At 40.3% G+C, this 23,765-nt stretch overlaps 1 protein-coding gene across 2 annotated transcripts in view; it reads left to right on the top strand.

Moving 5' to 3' along the window:
* cntnap3 (contactin associated protein family member 3) overlaps positions 1-23,765 on the top strand; it is a 116,286-nt gene that overhangs the window by 4,656 nt on the left and 87,865 nt on the right. For both annotated transcript variants that reach the window (XM_017488340.3, XM_017488339.3), the window contains exon 2: positions 21,026-21,136. In XM_017488340.3, the coding sequence (XP_017343829.1) occupies positions 21,026-21,136 (111 nt within the window). The remainder of the gene's footprint in view (positions 1-21,025; positions 21,137-23,765) is intronic.

The raw sequence follows: 23,765 nt of genomic DNA, 5'->3' as shown, positions 1-23,765 counted from the left end.
GATGGCTCTGAACTTTGCACACTCCCAACTGTCTCCCAAACACTCCCGGCTCCTATATCTGAATATAGTGCAGGGTGACAGATACACAATTTTCAATTTGAAAACATAAAATAAAATTCTCAGCAGACTCTTGGTGGAAATCTCGAGCTAATTAATTCCTGGGTGCTTCAAAATAAGTTTCTGCACCTGCTCCTTATTGCAAGTATTACTCAAGGCCAAATAAGAACCGATGCTTTGTATTCATTTCTAGCTTAGAAATCGTCTCTAAACTGAAAATACGACGAAGATTAACTTGTTCGTGTCACTTGAAATGCACGTTCCTGACATGAAAACAACCTCAGTGGGTTAAAGACGCTAAGAAGATATTCTGGCTCTCGTGGCCTGTGAGAATTTCCGAGGATGTCAGGAAGTCAGGCGCGGAATCAAAGCCGTGCTATATTTTATCCGATTCTCCCGAGTAAGCTGAGCTCATCCTCGCTGAGTTGAAGTACACAGTTAATGTTTGCTGTTTACTGTTTCTGCCAGACGACCCACTTTTTCTTTCTCTTTTAACACTCCTGGTTTTTTTTTAGTACCCAAAAGGCCTGCTAGTTTGATGGAGATGTATCTTTTCCTACATGGTATAGGAATAAAACACATGAGGACATGCTCGTGTAGGAAAATAATCAATGACGGGTGCTGTGATGTGCCCCGAAGTAAAGCAGTGTTACTCACCACCCTGAAGTTTATTCTTTCTCTCTCTCTCTCTCTCTCTCTCTCTCTCTCTCTCTCTCTCTCTCTCTCTCTCTCTCATTATTAATAAGACAAAAAAAATCATCTTATGTTACTGAGAATCCAGAAGTCTTCCATCTTCTGTTGGAAACCAAAAGTTATAGCTTTATGTCTGCTTGTTACAAAACACTGACACTGGAGACTCCTTCCCGGTATCATATGCCATACAAGCATCTGTGAATGAGTTACTATAGAAACGATGTTACAACCAGTGTATTAATTTGAATTACAGCCAGAACTCTGATTGGATTAATCAGAATCAAGAATTCACCAGCTATAAATTTGCATCAACCTCTTCATCCCTTGGCAGCCAATCAGCATACAGCACAACCAACCAGAAGAAATGATGCTGCTCTATTTTTGCATACTACTTAGCGCGGTAGTTGCCATTTGGGATGCTGTCTTGTTAGTGCGAGTGAACTCAACCTGCAGAGTGAAAAAAACAGAGAGCCTGGAGAGAAATGTACTCCTACTCCGTGTGTTCTCTGGGTAAAGTTCATTTTCAACGATCCTACAGCTCATTTCCGTCAGGAGAGCTCGCAGGCCAGGATGTTCGCAAGCGTCGGATTTGTCCTGTGGTTTCAAGCGTTAATGAATGAATGAGATTTTGAACAATTCAAGCCTAAAAAAAGACTCGTTTGAAAGACGTCCAGAATGCTCGCCATCACTGAGAATGTAATAAATAATGACCATTTCTGTCGGCTTTAGGAATATTACTGACAGGTTTGAAGCTGGAGTGAAAACGGGCATTTTCAAAATGCAGCTAGTTTCTACCCTGTACATTCTTTAGCCTGCTATTAATATAGAGATTTCCACATTTTGAAAATACCCGAGTGATCATACCACGTGACCACGCTACCACGCTACCACGTTACCACGCTACCACGCGACCACGCTACCACGTGACGTCCAAACCCGATTGCGTTTGCAGAGAAGTGGAGATGTTCGGCTTATTTCACGAGCTTCGGTAATTCTAAGGATACTGTATGTTGTGAAAAGCACAAGCTTTACAGGACTCTCACTTATCAGGCTGGATGTGAACAGATTTCTTCCTAAATCATTCATACGAGCGTTTTCAGAAGAAACTTTTTTTATTTTTCGTGAAAGTCCGGGGTAAAGAAACGTCCGTAAGCTACTGGTGCTCCTGAGTGTGTATAAACTTACACATAAGCTGACTAACTAATGTAAACTGCCTGATGTTAATCCACTTCAAATCATATGGTTTGCATGGATTGCTGCACTTTTATATGTGGAAGATACTGCTTTTACATTTACAGCATTTAACACATGCCCTTATCCAGAGCGACGTACAGAAGTGGTTTAAAAAAAAAAAGAAGAAGACATATCAGTCTCAGTGAAATAGTGTATTCGTAGAGGTTAAGCTTGGTTAAAGTACGCTGGTGCAGGACGTGTCATACAGAGCGTTCTAGTGAAAGCTTGATATGTAGTTGTGCAACGTATGGCAGAATGTTGATATTCATCACATAGGTGCTGCAAATACACGGCATGCGGAAGTCTTTTTTCAGGGAGACTGGGTTGCTGTGATATTCCAGCATTGTGTAGTGCGATAACAGCTACGTAGACGAGTAAACTGGGGCAATTCTGCCGTTTGACTTGCCAATACTTTTATGTCCCAGATGAGGATGGGTTCGCTTCTGAGTCTGGTTCCTCTCGAGGTTTCTTCCTCATATCATCTTAGAGAGTTTTTTCCTCGCCATCGTCACCACCGGCTCGCTTAAAATCTGTATACTGTGTTTATATGTTTCTGTAAAGCTGCTTTGAGACAATGTCTGTTGTTAAAAGCTCTATACAAATATAACTGAATTGAATTGAATTGAATGTCCAGCAGTCCAAAATAACACGGCATCTTTCTGACATCTGAAAGGTGTTCTCTTCACACAGGCCCATTATAAGACAGTGTAGGTATCATACTCACAGGAGAGATGCGCAGCCATTAGCATTCCTTGTGCCAAAGCAATTTTTCATGTTTGCGTAATAGGTTTGAGAAAGACTAAATAAGCCTAATTTATGCAGAACAAGCATTTCTGCCCAAACCCTTATTATATGTATGATATTTAATCTTCGTCTTTTACCCTCAGTGTATTAATTCTCCATGCTTTATAAAAGTGTCAGACTCCAGTCCTGGAGGGCCACGGCACTGCATAGTTTAGCATTCTGTCTCATTTAACACACTTGATTCACCTTAACAGCTAATTAATTCCTTTACTACAGTACGCTGTGCTTTAGAAAAGGCAGTAAAAACCTCTGAGGAAGTGTGGCCTTGCAGGACTAGGCTGGACTTTTCTTCCATAGCTTTAATTCAGTTCTCTTATCTTAAGTAAAGCCTATTTGTTATTATTTGCTACGCCCGCGGTACAACATTGCTGCAAATGTTAATGCTGAAGTGGACGGAGCAGTGGAAAAGATAGGGTGACATTCGAAATCTGCTGGTCCAGCGGAACTCTGAAAGCTGCTTCATTATAAATAGCATTCACATTAAACTTCTGTCCCATTTTGTCTCCGAACTAGTTTTGTTGAAGTTCACTATTCATGCCACTCTGTTTTAATATAAATTGATTATTTCACTCAAGTTTTACGTCCAAAAGTTCCAGTTGAGGTCATAAGTTTACATACGCCTTGCAGAATCCTCAAAATAAGACGAATGATAAAAATGGAATTTTTTTTTTCTTTAGTTCTGCCCGGAATAAACTATTTCACATGACAGATGTTTACATATAGTCCACGAGACACGATGATACCTGAATTTACACAAATGAACCAGTTCAGAAGTTTACATACGCTCGATTATCAACACTGTGTGTCGTTACCTGGACGATCGACGCCTGTGTGTACGTTTCGTGATCGTTGTTCACGAGTCACTTGTTAGTCCTGAGCAGTTAAACTGCCCGCTGTTCTTCAGAACATTCCTCCAGGTCCTGCACGTTCTTTACTTTTACAGCATCTTCTGCATATTTGAGCCCTTTCCATCAGTGACTATATGACGTTCAGATCCATCCTTCCACACCGAGGACAACTGAGGGACTCGTACACGACTATCACACAAGGTGCAAACATTCACTGATGCTCAATGCAACACGATACATTAAGAGCTGGGGGGAGGGGGGGGGGTCAACCAGACAGGACGAGAGAAACAGTGTCGAGTGGGGATGAGTGCGAACTAATAAAACAACTGATAAAAGAGACATAACAGTAAGGTAAGAAGCTGTTGCTGAATCCGGTGGTGGTAGTACAGATGCACCAGAGTCTTCTCCCAGATGTCAGGAGGGTGAAGTGCCCATGAGAGGGGACAGGGGAGGGAGGGCTCGTCCACGATGTCGGTGGACTTGCAGATGCAGCGCTTGATGGAGGAAAGCAATCCATATATATTTATTATACAGTAAGTGTTTAACTTTCATTACTGCTGTGCAGTTAAAAGTCGATGCTGGCAGGGCCAAGCGACGTAATGAAGCTGTGTTTAACTTGATGCAAATGATCAGGGCGCTTGTTTATTCAAAGAACAATTGATAGCTGATAGCCGTGTTTCTAGCTAGACATCAAATTATACTTCAATTACCAATCTCAAATGAATCTGCAAATTAAACATGCCACTCTTGTCATGGGTTTACATCAAGACAACTAGTATTCCATTAGATAAACAGTGCGAGAAGCTTCCGGGTGTTTTTTTTAATTACTCAGCACATTTTGAGGATGTTAACACATTAAAAACGTTTTTAACCCCCTCCTTTGCCCTCCAACCGACGCTGAAATCAGGAGAACTTGACTAAATATTTGCATATGTGTCCTGCCCACCTTTAACCATGAGCAGGAATGGATGTATACTTAGATCTAGAGAGAAATTTCTTGTTATCGCTGTTTTCAGGCCGTTAATCTCCACCAAGTCGAATCTACAGGCAGCCAAGCACTCCGTTTAATCGTGGCAGTATGGCAGCTTATGGCCAGACTCTGTATCTTCTATGAACATGTTTTATGATAAAAGTTACTCGCTGGGTGAGAGCGCCCGAGGGCAAAACCGGTAATTGTGAAGTATGTTGGCGTGTCCTGCTAAAAGCAAGCAGGCACATCCATTACATCGCTAAAGGGAAGGTAAGAGAAAACGTCGAGAGGAGTCTCACGGCTTCGGCTGAAAGCCGGAGATTCACCTTCACCTCTAAATTATCTCGAATTTTGCGCTCACTCGTTTTTTTGTTTACTCGATCCTGATATGGTTCGTTTCCCGTGAGAGTAACATGCACGTAAATGAGACGTGTGAGTGTAAAATGCTTACGCAGTCCTCGCCTGATCAGAATCGATCGTGTTGTTGTTTTTAAAGTGAAGTCACTTGTTGCACAGAGAGGAGCGTACACTCGCCGAATCGGATCGATTTGTCGCGAGGGCGCTGCATGTTTCTCCACTGCCCATTATGATTCATGACAGCGTGGCGTCGCAGTGAGCTTGGATAAAGGAACCCAAGAGAGGAAGCGAAGTTTAAATCGCCCTCGTATATCTTCTTTACTGTCATTTATGAAAATATGTGTTGGGGAAATTCAACCACGAGACTGGGAGTGTAAATGGAGTCAAGGTTACACACCAGTATCGATGGGAACTCTTCCACCAATACCCTACGCAACACCCCCGCCCACCCCCCACCCCCCAAATCCATGAACGTAAAGCTGCCAGTCATGAATCGAGATTTATTAACACGTAGCGCAGTATTTAAGCAGAGAATTGACCGAAATAATTACTCCGCACCTGTCAGTGATTCGTGCCTCCCTGTTTGGCGCCCAAGGCCAGATTTCTCAAAAGACGTGTGCACCTAACGCCGGACACATTCATCTTGCACACCTGTCACCCCTGATAGCTGATAGTGGGAAGCGAATTCATCATCCAGACCGGTTCTGCCTCACAGTATATACTGCAGCTGGGAAAATATTTCCTTAGCTGTCGATGCATACTGAGCCTGTGGGTTGTGTTTACTTTTCGTGTTCATCTAAATATTATGTTGGGATGCTTTCTGAGATTCAAGACGGCAAGACGCAAGTGCACGGAGGCAGCATGTGGGATTTATTTAGAGCAGTCCGAGAACCATAGTCAGAGTCTATTGCGGCGGTCAGAGCACAGGCAGGAAATATTAAACGTGGATAATCCTCATACGTAAGATGGAGGAAAACAGGCGAGGGTCAAACCCGAAAGAACAAAACTCACAATAATGCAATGATGAATGATGAATTAGTGAAAAATACAAATAAATCCAGAGTAACTCAGTTTGAGTGTTGTCGGTGCATATTAGCGTACAAAGCAGTGTGAAGTAGTGAGCAATCACACTGAAGAGTGTGAAGTTGTTAACAGTCTCCATCCACGCTCTTCCTGTCTACGCCTCTGTAGAAAAACAACACCGCGAACACAGCAGAATCTTAATCAAACCTAAACAGCATAAATGAAATACAACTTGAAATTACCCTTCTTGCTAATGCTTCAAATTTATAAATGCTGCGTTAGAGTCTCCTCTCCAGCCAGACTCCTTTCGGCTCCCCAGGGCCTGCTACCGAAATCATTTAGCTACTGAATATCCTACAGCCTCTTCTCTGACTGAAGGGTTGGCACTTTCTGCTTGGCAGCATCTGCCAGTTGTGGGCAAATTATGAACCTGAGCTGACTAGCGAGCATACGCTGCCAGTCAAATTACGGTAGAGAGTGTGTTAGTGTGCTAACCCAGAGGGCATACATTGCACTCAGTGGAAGCACCTGCAATTTGTCTTAAAGGACCGGTTTGGCCGAAAGTGATATTTATGCAGGTTTTTTTTTTTTACTCCTCAGCCCAGAGAAAGTTTGCTTGTAGGTAACAAAGTCAGAAATGGAGCATTGTGCAAAACACATTTCGCCTCAATTGGCTAAATAGCCATTCATTCATTTATCTTCATCCTGGTTGGAGTCGCTGTGGATCTGCAGTCTACTGAGGGAGCACTGGGTATGAGGTGGGAAAACACCCTTGGATGGGACGCCTGTTCATTCACATCCAGGGGCAATTTAGGGTCGTCAATCCACCTCCTGGCATGTTTTCTGGAGGAGAACCCAGAGGAGACCCATACACAGATGCGGAGAACGTGCAAAACTCCACACAGACAGTAACCCGAGCTCAGTGAGGTGTCAAGGCGGCTGTGTGACTCCCTTCCACAAATAAAACTGCAACCGGACTAGCATCTGAATCGATGAATCTAATGTACACTATTTCGACGATAACTTGTGTGGCTGCTTTTAAACGTGCTACATCTTTGTGTCCAGTTTTAGAGATAAAACTGTGTCATAAACAACATATAAGATAAACTGGTGGATTATCGTAATTGTTTGTGACAATTCACCTCATAGCGCTAGTGCAAAATGAATTAAACAAACGTCAGACATGACTTTACTGGACACAAGGAACACTGTGAACATGAAGTTGTTGTTGTTCGTGTTGTTGTTGTTGTTGTTGTTTTTGCCTAATACTGTGGCAAAATTCTGCTGTAGATTCATTTATTCTTCGTCAGTAACCACTGGTCAGGGTCCAGATGTTGGTGGACCCGGAGCTTACTGTCGGAAAACTGGCGTGAGACGGGAACACACTAAACGGGAAGTCAGTCCATGCTATTCACATCTAAGGGCTTTTTAGACTCACAGATCAACATACTAGCATGTTTTTGGGGAGAAAACCAGAGAACCAGGAGGAAACCCTGCACTGAAAAAAAGACATTTTAGCAAGTAAAAAAATAGTAAATATACTGTATAGTATTTCCTCTTATCAGATTCCACTAAACCATATATAAGCTTATTAAACAGATTTCTAGACATTTTTACACATTTTAAGCTTTCACTTTTCTGATTGTGTTCACGGATCATTTATCTCCTTTGAGGAAATAAATGAAAACGAGCAAAATGATCTGCCAATGGAAATATGGCTTGAAAGTCTAGGAGTAGGTTTAATAAGCACTTATTTGGTTTACTGTAATCTTAGAATAGGAAATACTACAGAGATACTAATTCAAGGTATTTTCACTTGATAAAATGACACCAATTTATCGCTATTTTGTGCACAGAAACTCGACACAAACAGCCACCTGGACTCAGAACGGAGCTCGGTCAACACCAAATACTGCATCACTGCTTAAATCGATGCTTGAATATTCTGCTAAATATTCTGCTGAACTAATGCATGAATATTAATTGCGCAGGACTGTTTAAAGATGCGACGTAGGAAATTGCGAGCAAAAAGCAAGCCAGCTGTTTAAAAGTGCTGGACAAAGAGACAGACAATGCACATGGTTTGGGATAGTTGGTGCACCCTCTAGAAGCCACCTTTCGAAATCTGTGTGCCATTCTGCTTGTGTATTCCATTTCACTCTCCACTGCTTCCCCCGTGGACTCGCCGGCGAGGAAGATAGACCTCCTGCCAAACTGGGTCAATGGAGGCTCTTGCACCCCTGTTCACCCATGAAAAGTGAATTTGTACGACAGTGCTTGTACGTACTATGGGAGCCTGGACGCCTTTATGGCTTTCTTAAGCCCACTTTCTTAAAAGCCAATGTGCCAGGTTGAGCGGTGATAAATGTATATGTGCCGTGTCACTTGCCCAAGCTGAGCATGTCAGTCTCGCACCCCAATCTGTGTTACAAGGCCTTTTTTTGTGCGTGTAATTTGAAAAAGGACATTGAGCCCATACCACATCATGTAGTTATATTGTAAGAGACCTTTCGAGCAGTTTGGTCCACATACTCTTATTGAATATTGTAATTATTGAATATATAATCAGTTATTAAATATGATGTTATCACATTTTGTTCACTGAATAAAAAGTTACGTTACAAAAAGTAGACGACTGGACTAAACGAGGATATGGCAAGTACACTGATATACACTGTATATCAATATAGCAGACTTCAGTGGAATAGAAACATTCTTAAACGGCCACATTTTCGTCAGGTGTCTATTTACTTTGTGTTATACGCACCACAGCAGTGTAGAATACTCAAATCGGATTGGTCAAAAGGTTTCAATTCGTTTTCTATTTCAGCTTTACAGTAAACATTTTGATATATAAAAGAAATGTGTCATTTACGTTATTTACTAAAGAAACACGTCTATAAGGAGCAGTTTATTTAGCATTTATAGAAGGAGTCTCCAGTGTCAGTAACCTACAGTAAGTTTTCTCCTTCCATTAAAACAAAACAAAACAAAAAGCTTCCTTGTGTATGTCAAGCATCTGCTATGGAAGCCCCTGTGTAAGTTTCTACTACGGAATAGAACTGATTACATATTCGGACACGCACATTAACACACAGTAAACCTGCGATGTGCCTTGAAACTACTGTCAGAACTTTTGTTAGAGAAAATAACCAACACCTTCTGACCAATCGGATTCAAGAATTCAGCAGCGCTGCGGTATAAGATGTTACTTGTATACAGCACTCAATTTATCAGTTAAATGTACAGTTCAGATCACGTTTCAGTGCTTGAGCTTGACTTTATTATGAGCAAAGAATTCGTCAGCGTCTACTGTCTTGACTCGTCATTTATTAGGAGTAAACCGCATCCTATAAATATCGTGCGAGGATAAGCGCTCTAAAAGGGTTCAGCAGCAGCATGCAGATGAATGGCTCGGAGATGAAAAAGGACGACTGCAGTGAGTCAGAGGATCAGGGATGGATGTTGGCCTCCAGTAAGTTTACTTGGCGCGGTGACTTTGATCTCATGCTTCTCTGCTGTTTAAAAATGGAGTCCATAGAAGCTCATGCGATCCTCCATACAGGAATTTGTTGTGATCTGTACAAAGGTGCAAAGAAAGTAGCGCGTATATGGAGAATGCAAAAATAGGCTGCTGAAAAAGAAAGAAAAATACTCAGGCATTTGATCAAAAGTAACATTAAAAGACTCGCACCGCAGGACACGAAGTTTACCAGTGAGGCCTGTCTCGAAAGATTTAGCCTGTAAAGTTCTGACAGTCTGACCTAGTGCTGAATTATAAATGACGCATACTACAGCTTTTATATATATATATATATATATATATATATATATATATATGTATATGTGTGTTCTCTCGCAAAGTCTTGAGTAAATCCGCTGTGACCTCTGTACAGTTCGAATGCATAAGTAATAGCTTGTGCTCTCACCGAAGAATATTCGTTGCTTGAATTTCAATTTGATGGATGGATAGCTAATTAACACGAGCGAACCGGGTACTGGATATGCGTGAAATGAGGGAGAAAATTTCAAGTCGCTGCACTAAGTAATTGCAATCATATGGGTTGATTTTCTCCCTTATATTACTGACAGGAATTGGCAAAATGACAAGAAAAAAGAAAATGGGATTAGACTCACATGGGATGACAGTTACATTCTAGTGGATGAAAGCTAACGCTAATGCTAACACCGTTCATCCTTCAGAATCGCCACTGAAGGTCTGTTCTTATTCATTTATATTAATAATCCATAATCAACAGTTTCTAAAACACCTGTTACGACAAACATTGTGCTTGACCTCTACCTTACCTGTGTTAATTGAGGTGAAGTAAAAGTAGCTTTGGGTGCTAGCTAGCATCCAGCTTGCAACCGTCGCTAGCAGAAAGTAACGTGGATAATAAGGGACTTTACTTGTTTATCATGTGGAATCTGGCCCTTGTAACTCTCAAAAGTTGAATTGTTACGTAATGTTTTTCTGCATAGAAACTTCTAGTATGAAAACATGCATTTAATCATTAAAACTTCTTAGGCATTTACTCTTTTCTGAATAACCGAGTTTGTTTTTAGCATAGAATTACCAAATACTTTGGTAATTGTGCTAACATCCATGCGAATGACACAAGAACATTAATGAGGTTCTAATTGTTAACTTTTTTTATTATTACAAATTCACTTGCACTCTATAACTGGGGTAACAAGGTTGTACATTTTTAAACTGATCTCGTCAGTCAATATCAGAATATGATTGAAAATTGAGAGAACATCAGTGACTACGTTTACATACACATCAATATTCTGATATTAATCGGAATCTGGCAATATTCGAATTAGTGCTGAGTCATGTAAACGCCGCAATCCGATTGTCCGGTTCAGATTAACGCACTATTCTGATTCCCCAAATTCCCACCCCTGGAATATGCCGGTTTTAATCGGAAATGTGTTGCATGTTTATTCAGAAAATCCACTGAAAGGAGATCTATGCGCATGCTCAGTCCACAAGGAGTTGTGGGTGCTAGCAGATGCTTAGCTGTAGATATTTAGGAATGGCAACTCAAGCATACTTACAGCAACCATGTATACAGGAATCTTCCGACGGCTGTACGCATATAAACATTGTATTTGGAATATGGCTGCAACCCGAATATAGACCTTAAACGGAATTGACGTGCACGTAAACGTAGTCATTTTCTTCTTCTCGTGATCTTCAGGAAATTTGGATGATGAGACTTTCTGTCGAACATGTGACTTGTGGAATGTTCCAGATATTTCATGGGGGTGAATGTGTTCAGGAACCCGGGTTAAGTTAATGTTGTGGAACTTAAATGTATATTTTATAAGCTTATAATGGATAAGTAAAAAAAAAAAAATTAAAAAAAAAAAAAAAGCTAAATGGATTCACATATTAATGCAAAAAGAATGAGATTTCTGAAGTATTTTAATAATTAAGTGTCGTTATAGTGGATCTGGGACAGGCCAAATTGCTGCAGAGGTTTTATTAATGTGAAACATGTGCATGGACACTACCCATTTTTTAAAAGGTGTATTTCTTTTCGTTTACATACATATTTGTAAATGTAATGGCAACCCAACAGTGGAATCGTCCTTTTAAAGATTTGAAAGACATCAGAAACATTAGAAAGACATTTGAACGACATGCTGTTATATCTTCACTGTCTTGCTGACAGCCAGGAGTTTGGAAGCTGCTGGAAACTTCTTCATGAACTGTTCAAAACAGAAAGTGTTGCCTTTGATAATTCTTTGGTGCTGCAGGGAATGTCTAACCTTGTGCTGTGGTGTGAACGCCTGCTCTAAAACCCACCAGAATTACCCGAGTGTCAGGGTACACGGTGGTACTTTATAGTATATCGGATACATGGACTAGAAATACTGTCCATCCCTTATTACAGATGATTCTAGATGATACTGTAGGTGTGGCAGAATCCGATCCGAGGGTATACCGGGTCAGCCCAACAGTGGCTCTCAGGAAGTCGTGGGATTAAAAATTCCACTCAGCCTTAACCACTAACCCAGCACCTCGCACTGCGGACGTTCTCCTGACCAAACTTTCCATCTGTTTCCGTCCACTGTATTTGTATCAACAAAGCAAGAACATGCAAGACATCACGAAGCGCTGCCCTAGTTGCCTGTCTTCATGATACATTTCTAATGATACAAGCAATATTGCGTTATCATTATGTATTCTCACTTTTCCCATTGACCTTAGTGTGAGTTCCATTCTTCCTCCAGGTGGTCACTCTGAGTTATAACGTGAAAGCTGATTCTTTTCATCTTTTCATTATGCACAGATTGCCTGCTGCTCAGTTGACACTCATTACCCGTCTTGACGTTGCGCATTGTTCGACGGTATTATTCGGTGGACCAGGTATGCGTGGTCAAAGACAGGATCAAACAGCGCCGTGCTCCAGTGAAAAGCTCTACAGCTGACAGCACTCGGCAAGGGAGTCTGCACGGTGAATTAAAATATTAAATAGAAAGGAAGAGGCAGAATTAGCATAACAGCAATGCTGTTACAGAGTCATGGAACAGGCTAGCTACGATGTCCTAGAGCCTCAGCGCTATCGGGACGTTTCAGAGTTTCACAACTCTTCTGCTTTGTTCAATCAGACGTTTAAAGTTCCCAGTCGAGGGGATTTCTCAGTGGCGAGACAAACAGATGGCTCCAGATGTTTTATTTTTAATGCACTGCATCGTAAGAAGAACTTGGAACAAGGTTAGACTGAACATTTGGGCCAAAGTCAAAGTCATGGTTGCATGGTGGTCATTCTTGTCATTTAAGGAAGAACCAAAATAGTTAATGAGTTGCACATCTGGCATAGAAACCGTGTTTGCGAGACTAGCAAGCTAGCTAACCTAATCACCAAAACCGACAAGCTTGCAACATTTACATATACATGTAATTTAATCAGACACAAATTGTCTTGCCTTAATTAAAGGGTAAGATTATTATGTATCATAACGAATGTTTAGATGTTTACAACATGGACATTTAACTCATCAGCACAATTTTTGAAAATCTAAGTTGAGCATACGTTTTTTTGTTGGGAATCCGCATATCACCTGAGCATCTTGCCTGAGATTACACTGTGGACAATAAACTAGGCACTGCCTGTTAAAGATGACACATAATTGGCTCTTATTGCTCCTGTGATGCAGTGTTTGTGAGTTCACGCTGCAGGTACAAGCAGAAAGCGATTTTTTTCTACCCTCGCCCAGCGTGTGTGTTGGTGCCTGAATACCGTTCCGGTTCATTTTAACCCAGTGAATCTGGAGCTTATCCCCGGAACATTGGGCGCTTCCCAGAAATACACCGTGGAAAACCAGTCCATCACAGATGATTATCAATTGATACAAAACCTGTTGTCTCATATCTACTAGACAACTTGTTTTCTTTTCTGTTGTAGGTTTTGAGGCAAGTCGTATATAATGTTCCGATACACTGCAGTCCCCTTATTATAAAAATAATGTAATAATTATTGGCACATCATTAAGCATCTTAAAGCCAGAATTTTGGACTGCAAGTTTGAGGCAGAGGAGCTTTGGTCCAAACAAACCAAAGGCGCTAATGAATTAGGGAGAACAATTCCCCACCATGTAAGCGCCATCATCATTGGAGTCATTATCTACTAAACAGTGCTTGCTTTCTGAAGGTCATGTCCCAATTCATTTACATCCTGATGGACAAGAGACTTCATTATTTTCAAGGTTTGGTCAGGTTAAATTTCACAACATTGCATCATGAAGCAAATTCTGTCTCTATTTTATGTCTATTAAGTCATCGCTCTTCTATATTATACTGAATGCTCTGGCCCTTTTATACCAACCTTATTTTGGTGTGAACCACTTAAAAGTTTTCTTTAGCTTTGACAGAGCACTCCAGCTACTCTGTAATGGCACCAATCGAATATATTGTATTTTGGTCCACTAAGATCAGTCTCGGTCATTGTCCTATGGATTGAAGCTCCTTGATTTAATCCTGAGCTTTCGTTAGTATCTGTGTGGAGTTTCACATGTTCTCTCCACGTCTGCATGGGTTCCCTCCGAGTTTTCCAGTTTTCTCCTACCTGCAGGTGGGTTGGTGTCTCTAAATTGCCCTTGGGAATGAATGTGTGAATGTGAATGAATGTAGAACTGGCATCCCATCCTAGTTGTATTTTGCTTCATGCCCATTATTCCTGGGATTAGGCTCCGGATGCAGCGGTTACTGAAGCTGAGTGAATGAATGAATGAATGAATGAATGAATGAATGATGAAGTGCCATCCCATCCATGATGTATTCTCACTTCATCCACCTCAATGGACAGTGGAACAAAATGTAGCCATTCCATAAAGAGTTCTGGTTGATCCAGATCCTGTTCCAGGAACACTGGGTGTAAGGCAGGAAAACACCTTAGAAACTCTAGAAATCCTAATTGGGGGAAACTCTGAGTTCTTGGCATTGGTGAATTCTTTATTCAGTTACATCTTACTAGACTTAGTTTGAAGTTGCAGCCAGCGCTCTTGACAAACAACATTATTCTTGCTTGGCACCTTTGCTGCTTGAGTGCACACACATTAAAGAGATTAACAACACAAAAGAAAAATATATCCCATGACACAACCCTACTTGAACACACACTCCCACAGCTGATTATTAAGTTATCCAGCTCCAGTCTATTTCTGGTGCTCAGAAAACTATAGTGCCATTATCCCCCCCCCCAATTCTTACCGCAATATACAGTATCTTGAGCAAAAGTAGCCTTGTTGATAAAATGATATCCTTATTGGTAATATTTATGGCAATCTGATCACGTGATAGTGCCTCCCAACACATACACATTATTCTGATTAAAACTATACTTTTTACATTTTTATCTCAGGTGTCCCAATTATCTCGCCATTACCAAGAACATGCCTGCTAAAAAAATGTCAAAAATGTATTCACTTCCATTGCCGTGAAGACAAATCTGCGTGTCTATTTTAAAATCTGACGAAAAGCTTAGCTCCAGAACTGTCAGCGAGCTGTTTGTGACTTAAACAATCATCTAAGAGCCGTCACCAACTATTCTACCTTTGGAGCACACCTCAGTTTTCACAGAATGCCTTCCGAACAGCTGGTTGCTTGTGCTGTTGAATTATTGCTGATTCTGTTGCGGCTAAAACAGTTCGTCATTTTCATTTTAGTTCCTGGGCCTAATTAATGGAACAACACTAATGTGCATCAGAAGCCAATTATATTAATGGCGCCTGACACTATAGGCGTAGGGATGCTGCTTAAGTCAGGAAAACGCCAAGCAGCTCCAATTGTGTATGAATAAATATGATATGACAATTATTTACAGTACATGATGGTTGAAAAATAATGAGGTTTATTTAGTTTGTTTTTAATTTGTCTCCCATTAACAGCGACTGTTAAAGTAATTGTGTGTTTAATGATATTGTAGAGTGAAATAGTTGGGGGGGGGGGGGGGGTTTCCGCGTAGGGAACAAATGGTTTTAAAGACGAGTCCTGTTGGTGAAAGTGCTTTATTGTGGTCATCAATTTTATCTTATCGGCAATAAACATAATGGCGTTCTTTTCAACCAAATGCCCGAGTTATAGCAGTTATCTCTGGATTGAAAGACACAAAAATGTAACCCTCGTTAATAAGCAGCAGACAGAATGGGGGTGATTTTGCAGGATATCAGTGAGATTGTACTAACTAGCCACCATTAACTTTTATTAATTTTTGAAGCTTAGCATTATCAGGGGTGGATGATAATACGTTATATCTTTATTAGCTATGCCCACCATAAAAGTAAAAGCTTCAATGTGTTTGCTCAGTCCCATATTACACTTTCCCCTTGGACAATTCTGCCGCTAATGTTTTAACTCAAAACAAGCGACGATGAGCTAATGTGCATTAATACCGACTGTGGAAAATAAGAAAGTACTAGAATCCCTGTGAGGGGGCGACTTTGTGTTAGCATCGTCTTTATCCTCTCCTGATAATGTCTCTGGTGATGAAGCATTGTGTCTGTGTCCTCAATAAAAAACACAAGCCGTGAGCTGCAAAGTTTGCACAATGTTGTTTGTTCATCTCGAGCGTTTACATTTTCATTCATTGAAGGGAAACAGGGAGTGGGTGACTGTGTTGTGCTAGCATTTAAGTGTTATAACAGTATGCGATTTGTGCTGCACTGTGTTGTATTTTCCTCACTGTTATGGAAATAATGGTGCGTCTCAATCACCTCCCTAGCTCCCTATATGGTGAATCAGTAATATCGTGTACATGAGTTCGAGCACTGGTTCACCCTGGCTCACTATTGGGACACTGATAACTCAATTTCCGGCGAAACGACTAAGTACTCGCGTTGTAAAAGGTCACCACTGGCATTTGTCAACAACAAGCACCAACGATATGTTTCTGAATTTATATGTCATATAAAGTCAAAGTTGGCTGAGAGTTTGTCTGCCATTTTATTTGAGATGAGCGGTTTCAGAATATATGATGTAATTTCCAGTAAAGGAACATAGTCAGCATCGATGGTGCCCCCGTTGTTTTTGTGGTGAATGGTGGGATTCTTGAAGGAGCGAAAGTTCCAATGTTATTGTGATTAAGACAGCCCTTAAAATCACCGACTCCTTGATCAGTGCCCTGACTACTGAACTAGGGAGCTGATTGAGACACACCCAATGTCTATTAAGCATTCAAGCTAATTAATGGACCTAGTAATAATAATAATAATAATAATAATAATAATAATAATAATAATAATTTTTAAAAGATTTCCTACTAAATACCGGACCATGTCCTCTGCTTGTGCGTGGAGTTCAGTATAAAAATGTAGAAACTCTGGGGTGCTTTACCCCACCAAATTATATATATATATATATATATATATATATATATATATATATATATATATATATATATATATATATATACACACACCAATTGGAACATGATACATATAAAGTCAGTAGAGGCTTTTCTGAAAAACTGGTACGTAATTTGCTTGTCCCAGATGCCCAAGCCAGCAAATCGTCCACCTCTGGTTTGAACCCTATTGTATTACTTTAATGGCTGAGACTTTTCAGGAGAAACAGGAGTATAGTTATGAGTGATTCAGTTAGCGGAGGACTGTAAATAGACAGTATTTTAGGATTAAGGGATCAGCTAGCTTTAAATCATTGGTGTTACGCTAATAAGCTTTTTATCTACCATCAGCTTTTATTACTTACCAACTCTACATTAGCATTTTGATGCACCGTTATCACTGTACATTTATCAGTTATCTATTTATCTCATGCGATATTTCACCCTTTAATTCTAGCACTGCATTCTTTTTAAGGGGTCAGTTAGCATTGTGCTCATCAGCCGCACAGTACCTGCTTAGGGAGTGCAGGTGGAACCTGTCTTGTTTAAACCGCTCACATGTAGTGTCTGGGGTTCCCTTTGCTATTGAGGTGTCTGGTGTCATCATCCCAAGATCTAAAGAGTTCTCTAAGGCCTTCAGAACAAAGGTTGTGGATGCCTATTAGGCAAATTATTTGAAATACATCATTCCACTGTAAGGAAAATCATCTACACATGGTGCAGATTTTCAAACGACTGCCAATTTGTCCAGGACTGAACGTCCCAGCAAATTCAGCCCAAGAGCAGACCGTCTGAAACAAAAAGAGGTCTCCGAGAACCCCAAAATTTAATTACAGGGTCTGCTAGTAGGTCTTGCAGCTGTTGGTGTCAGAGTGCCTGCTACTACAGTCAGAAAGAGATTGCACAGATTTGACCTGCATGGGAGGCGTGTCAGGAAAAAGCCTTTGTAAGACTACAGTTTGCCGACGAGCATGTAGGTAAAGACCAGGCCTTTTGGAATAATGTTCTCTGGACAGACAAATCAAAGATAGAGTTGTTTGGTCAAAGTAACAGCAGACATGTTTGGTGTAGACCAAAGACAGCTTTTCAGGAGAAGCACCTCATACCAACTGTGAAGCACGGTGGTGGAAATGTTGTGGATTGGGGTTGCTTCTCTGCCTCAGGGACTGAACAGCTTGCATTCATTGATTCACCTATGAATTCTGCATCTTATCAAAGAGTGCTTGAAGATAACGTGAGGACATCTGTCTGAAAGTTGAAGTTTAACTGAAAGTGGACCTTTCGACAGGATAACGATCCTAAGAACACGAGCAAATCCACCAAGGCACGGCTCAAAAAGAAGAAATGGAAGGTTATGGAACGGCCGAGTCAAAGCCCGGATTTGAATCCCATTGAAATGCTGTGAAGGGATTTGAAATGGGCAGAACATGCAAGAAAAACCTCAAACATCTTGCAACTGAAAGAATATTGCATGGAAGAGCGGTCAAAAATTCCAGCAAGCCGATGTCAGAGACTCGAGGACAATTATACAAAGTTATTTCTACTAAAGGGGACAATACTAGCTTCTGAGGCCAAGGGTGTACTTTTTCCACAGAGGAATATCACATCTGTTGATATTTTTGTTGAATTTCTGTTGATTGAAAAAGCTCATTTTCCTTCTGGTTTTGTTCAACTATATCACCTTCATTAATAGGCACTGTTTCAAAGATTCTCGTCCAAATATGTAAAAAAAAAAAAAAATTAAAAAAAAAAGCCAGCAATTTCCATGGGGTGTACTTATATTTTCACACGACTGTAGTATATTCGTTCTAAAATATAGGGGTGAATTATTTCATTACAGTTCCACATAGTTGAATAGTCTTGTGTGGCTCATGATTAATAAAAGCTCACGGTGGCTGATTAGCAAAATCCCATTTACTGCATTATCTGTTCCTTTATAGATGCTAACAATGCTAGTGAAATATTTCGCTACAGTTTAAAAAGCTAATAAGATTAAGCATTATTACTTAATTATTAGCATTATAACAGGTCAGACAGGTAATATTACAGTATATCAAGGGAATTGTCTTAATCAGCCATTAGCTTTTAATAGTTACTGAAGCTCCACATGGTTTTTAAAGACCACACTGATGTGGTCTTACTTTAATGACAGAGATGTGAAACAGGTGTAATTAGAGGAATATTACCCCCTAAATGACAGGGGTCTTCTGGCATTAAAATAGTGGGATTATGCTAATTAGTGCATAAATGACTGCATAGTATTGTTCAAATCATGGGTATTCAGATCTAATCAGGGATGCTATTCATGCTACAGGATTGAATTTCACAACTGACTGCTATCGAGTACCCTTCAAATGTGTGTCTAGTTTAGTGTTTTGTAATTGGGTTTGGATAACAAGCTGCGTTAAAGGAAAATACCACTCGGAAACATGTGGTCGGTGGTGATATTTAGAGTTTTTGTTGCTAATTTTTTGGTGCTGTATATTTGTTCTTCCTGTGAGAAGGTAGTGTTTGTGTGCAGCGCAGGTTTCACAGGTTAGCACAGGTGCAATGCTCTTTTACAGGTTTTGACATTCTCAAACACCCGTTATAATGGAAATATTTTGCTATTAGCACTGAAAAGCAAACGCTCAAGAGCTTCTTTTCTCACTCACCGGTTTCCACCGTACAGTATCTCGTTAATGAGAAATCCACTGCATTGAAATAGTGAAGACATTGCAAACATTGGCCTCGAAGTTGCAGCAGAGACGCGGCTAGTTAGTGATCTAAGAGTGAACTAGCGTAACGGTGTTGACGGTGGTGTTAGCAGGAAAGTAAAAGCTTTAGAAGCTGATCTGTGTGAGCAGAGTGTACAGGTGAGAAGGTGAGAAAGCCGGACAGACTAAAGCGCCGCTGCATCACTGTGTTTAGATGGAGCCAGGGTTGATGCTGCATTACCTTGGAAGTGGGAAGTCAGGGTTTGGAATAACATCCTTTTCAACCTCCGTGCATTTCAGCTATAAACTGTGGGGGGAACCTTGGATTCCACCATGCTTGTCTATTGTTAGTATCAAACTAGCCAGCTAACTGTGAGGAGTGATGTATAGTTTCCTCGTTTGAAGAAAAAGCGATCCGTATACCCTGAGGGAAAGACAATAGAAACCCTCATAGAATCTGTAATGGGTTTATTGATTATAATGGGAATTGTAATGGTTTAAATGGAAACTCTAATGGTCCCTGTGGGTCTCTACTGGTAATTTGTTGCCTTCTATTGGTGGTATGTTATGTCTAGTGGATATCATTAAGGATCAATAATAGTAATGTTCATGGTTTTAATGGTTAGCTGATGGTTTGTAATGGTATTTATAGTAGAAACCATTCATTCAATTCAATTCAATTCAATTTTACTTGTACAGCGCTTTTTACAATAGACATTGTCTCAAAGCAGCTTTACAGAAATATCAACACGGTGTACAGATATTAAAGGTGCGAATTTATCCCAACTGAGCAAGCCACTGAGTGGCGACGGTGGCAAGGAAAAACTCCCTAAGTTGTTTTGAGAGGAAGAAACCTTGAGAGGAACCGACTCAGAAGGGAACCCATCCTCATCTGGGTAAAATTTCTGTGATGGTTTGTATTGTTTGGGGATTTTTTCTCAGGAGAGTTGTCAGTGTTATAGATTTAACAGGTGAATATGTCTGTATGTTAACCGAGCTAAAGCAAAGACTTGTATATACAGTGTAAGTTATTTCATTATAAGATGTGCTACTTGGTTCGGTGCTGATGCTGTGAGCAGCCATGTTGATTTGTTGATTTTTTTTCTGAACTCTGAAGAACTTTGAGGAGTTACGTAGACCATCCCAAGTTCCTGAGTTGAGAGTTTTCTTTGGGGTTTTCCTGCTCACAGGTCAGGAGTTATTAGGAGTCAGAACCTCGAGTCGGACGCAGCGTAAATCCCACTGGTTCCACTTTCGGCAGGGAGTCTAACGGCATTGTGGGTGACGGAGGAAAATATTAACCCAAGTGAAAATAGAACTTTAAATTAGAACTTACATTAAAATGCAAGTTATTCATTGTGGATTTTTGTTCTGTAAAGTTCTGTAAAGCCATTGGGGTTGTTTTGTCCAAATGCTGACCAGCTTTCGCAGTGAAATTTTTATCGTGTACTTATTGCTTATTACTAACGTCTTTTAATCTCATCTCAGATGACTGTGACAGTCCACTGGTGTCCCATCTCCCGCAATCAGCCTTCAGGAGTTCATCCCAGCTGTCCAACAGCCACGGACCCGGCTATGCCAAACTCAACAGGAGAGACGGTGAGTACGGTGTTCTGTGTAACTCTGGATATTAATGGTGCACTTTCAGGTCCATTGCAAAGCGTTTCAGTCATGCAGGTCAGTTTGACAGCTTCCTAGCAGTCAGTCATGGTGAACGATTGTGTGTTTGGAACATTTTGTCGTTTATCCGAAGCCTCTGAACCGACGCCGGAATTTGCCCAAGGTTGCCTTTCCTTTCTAATCGACACCTGTTTATTATCCGCGTTCTTCTCGTTCAATCTTCTCACTTGCTAATAGAGTGTCCAGAGGACAAGATGGGAGCCTGACACACTTCACCTTCTTGAGTTGAGCGGATTGCGTCATGTGTTACACAGACCTGTGAATGTTTCACCATGAAATCAGGTTGCAACTGGAATCCTGTAGAGTTCGATTTGAAATCTCTGACTGAACGCGTTGGAGGCATTATGCGATGCGCCATCATCAGACTGTTTGAATTTCTTGAAATCTTTAAGCGTATTATTTTTGGACTTTTGTAGAGCCAAGCTCAACAGCGCCACCAGTGGTCATTAAAAACAATAAACAGCAGTCCGAATGGTATAAAGAAGAGGCTGGGGCTGATTTCTTTCTAGTCCAGACTGTAGACTCAATACATACCTTACCAAACTCAACCTTATGCTGAACAAAGTCCATGTTTTGTTAACATTCTGTGTACAAGAAAGAAAAGGATGTCATTGCACGCATATCGCTCACTGCTCAGTGCCTTGTTAACGATAATTTTGAGCTGCACTTAGAGAGTACCTTGAAATTGTGTGTTTATTGTTTTAGTCCATTTGCACCGAGATGTTTAATGTCTCCCAGTCAATACGACTCCCTTATTATCAAACACTGCAGCGAGGTGTACAGGCATCTGCTGAATAGCAGTAATGACGCCACACACTCTCTGCGTTAGTGTAGGATAATACACGGACTCAGTGGGCTCATTTTCCATCACCCAGGCCATAATTGCATTATGTATACATGTTTTGACATGCACGTCAGAAATTCTGAAAATGTCACTGACTCGGGTGGGAGGGAGGCGTAATTATTTTTGCCTACGGACGCCGTCCTTTAAAAGGATCTGGATTTATTTCAGGGTCTCTTCGAACAGGTCGATTTGTGGTTCTGGGTAGTGAGCTCTATTCTTATTTTCTTACTAGCGCACACACTCACACACACACACACACACACACACACACACAGCTCTCCAAGGGATGAAGCGCAGCACACTTCAAAGGCAGGTCTCTGCAATGCCGCTGCAGCCTGGATGTGAAAAAACAAAAAGGAAACAGCCACCTTTTCCTCCTTACCCGTGTACTTCCTGGCTTTAGGCTTCTGCTAATGCATCACTAAACTCTAGGCCAGTGACCATACTGTTCCTGGGGAACTACTTTTCATCAGAAATCAGTTTCTTTCCTATAAATTCCCTTAAAAGGAAGATTTCCAGCATTGCTCTAGGCATTCTGCAAGCATGAATTGAACAATAAAAACAAAACAAAACAAAACAAAAAATCCTTTATAAAACTATCCAGAGAACAAAAATTGTTGCTCCGGAGCAATATGAAAAAATTATAATAAATATTTTGTGATATTTAGAAAAAAACTGGTTGAGAATCAGACGTGTCCGAATTTGTTTCCACGTAGAAATGAGTTTGTCTTAACAAGTACAAACATCCAATAATATGTCATCTAAAATATAAATAAATGGCATCTAAAATATGAATAGATTCATTAAGTAAGTTAATGCCGGTAAATATTCTACAAAGTAATATTAAATACTTTACAAAATGCTATGAAATACTCTACTAAATATTCTATAGAATACTACAAAATACTCTACCACGTCCTAGTAAATACTTTCCCAAATCCAAGGAATACTCTACAAAATGCCGCTAAATACTCTAATAAACACTATACCAAATACTCCTAAATACTTTACTAGATACCATTAAAGGCTACTAAATACTCTACTGAATACTACTACTAATGCTAAGTAATACGAAATACTAAATATTCTACCAAATACTCTGAAATACTTTACAAAATGCCATTAAAGACTGCTAAATATTCCACCAAATATTACAAAATACTCCACTAAATAATACAAAATATTCTCCTAAATACATACCTACTTTACTAACCACTCCAAAATGCTAATACATACTCCTCTGTAAATTCTTTAAAAAAAATACAAATATACCAAATACTACAACATATGCTACCAAATACTCTACCAAATAATACGAAATACTTGAGTAAATACTCTACTGAATTGCCAGTTAATCTACTAAACACTACTAAACACGCTACTATACTACAAGATGGAAAGATACTGCTTTATCTGTGACTGTTACAAAAGCAATGACACTGTAGACTCCTTCCAAAATTGTTAAGTAACCAATTAAAAAAAAAATCTTTACGCAGGAGATGACTGTACATGAGTGCGTCTTTTAAAAGCCAGTCTGAGCCAGTAAACTCGGATTTATCTGCAGGATAAACAAGCAGGCCTGTCCTCATTACGGCCTCTTGTCGTAATTCTGCAGACCTGCTCAGAGTTATTACTGCCATCATCAGACCTCCTCATTATCTAACTGTTTAATAACTTGTGTTCCTTCTACTGTTAGACCACCAA

The sequence above is a fragment of the Ictalurus punctatus genome, chromosome 16 (genome assembly GCF_001660625.3).
Source record: "Ictalurus punctatus breed USDA103 chromosome 16, Coco_2.0, whole genome shotgun sequence".
NCBI lineage: Eukaryota > Metazoa > Chordata > Actinopteri > Siluriformes > Ictaluridae > Ictalurus > Ictalurus punctatus.
Note: the sequence above shows the minus strand (reverse complement) of the source record. Positions and strands in the feature narration are given on the sequence as shown.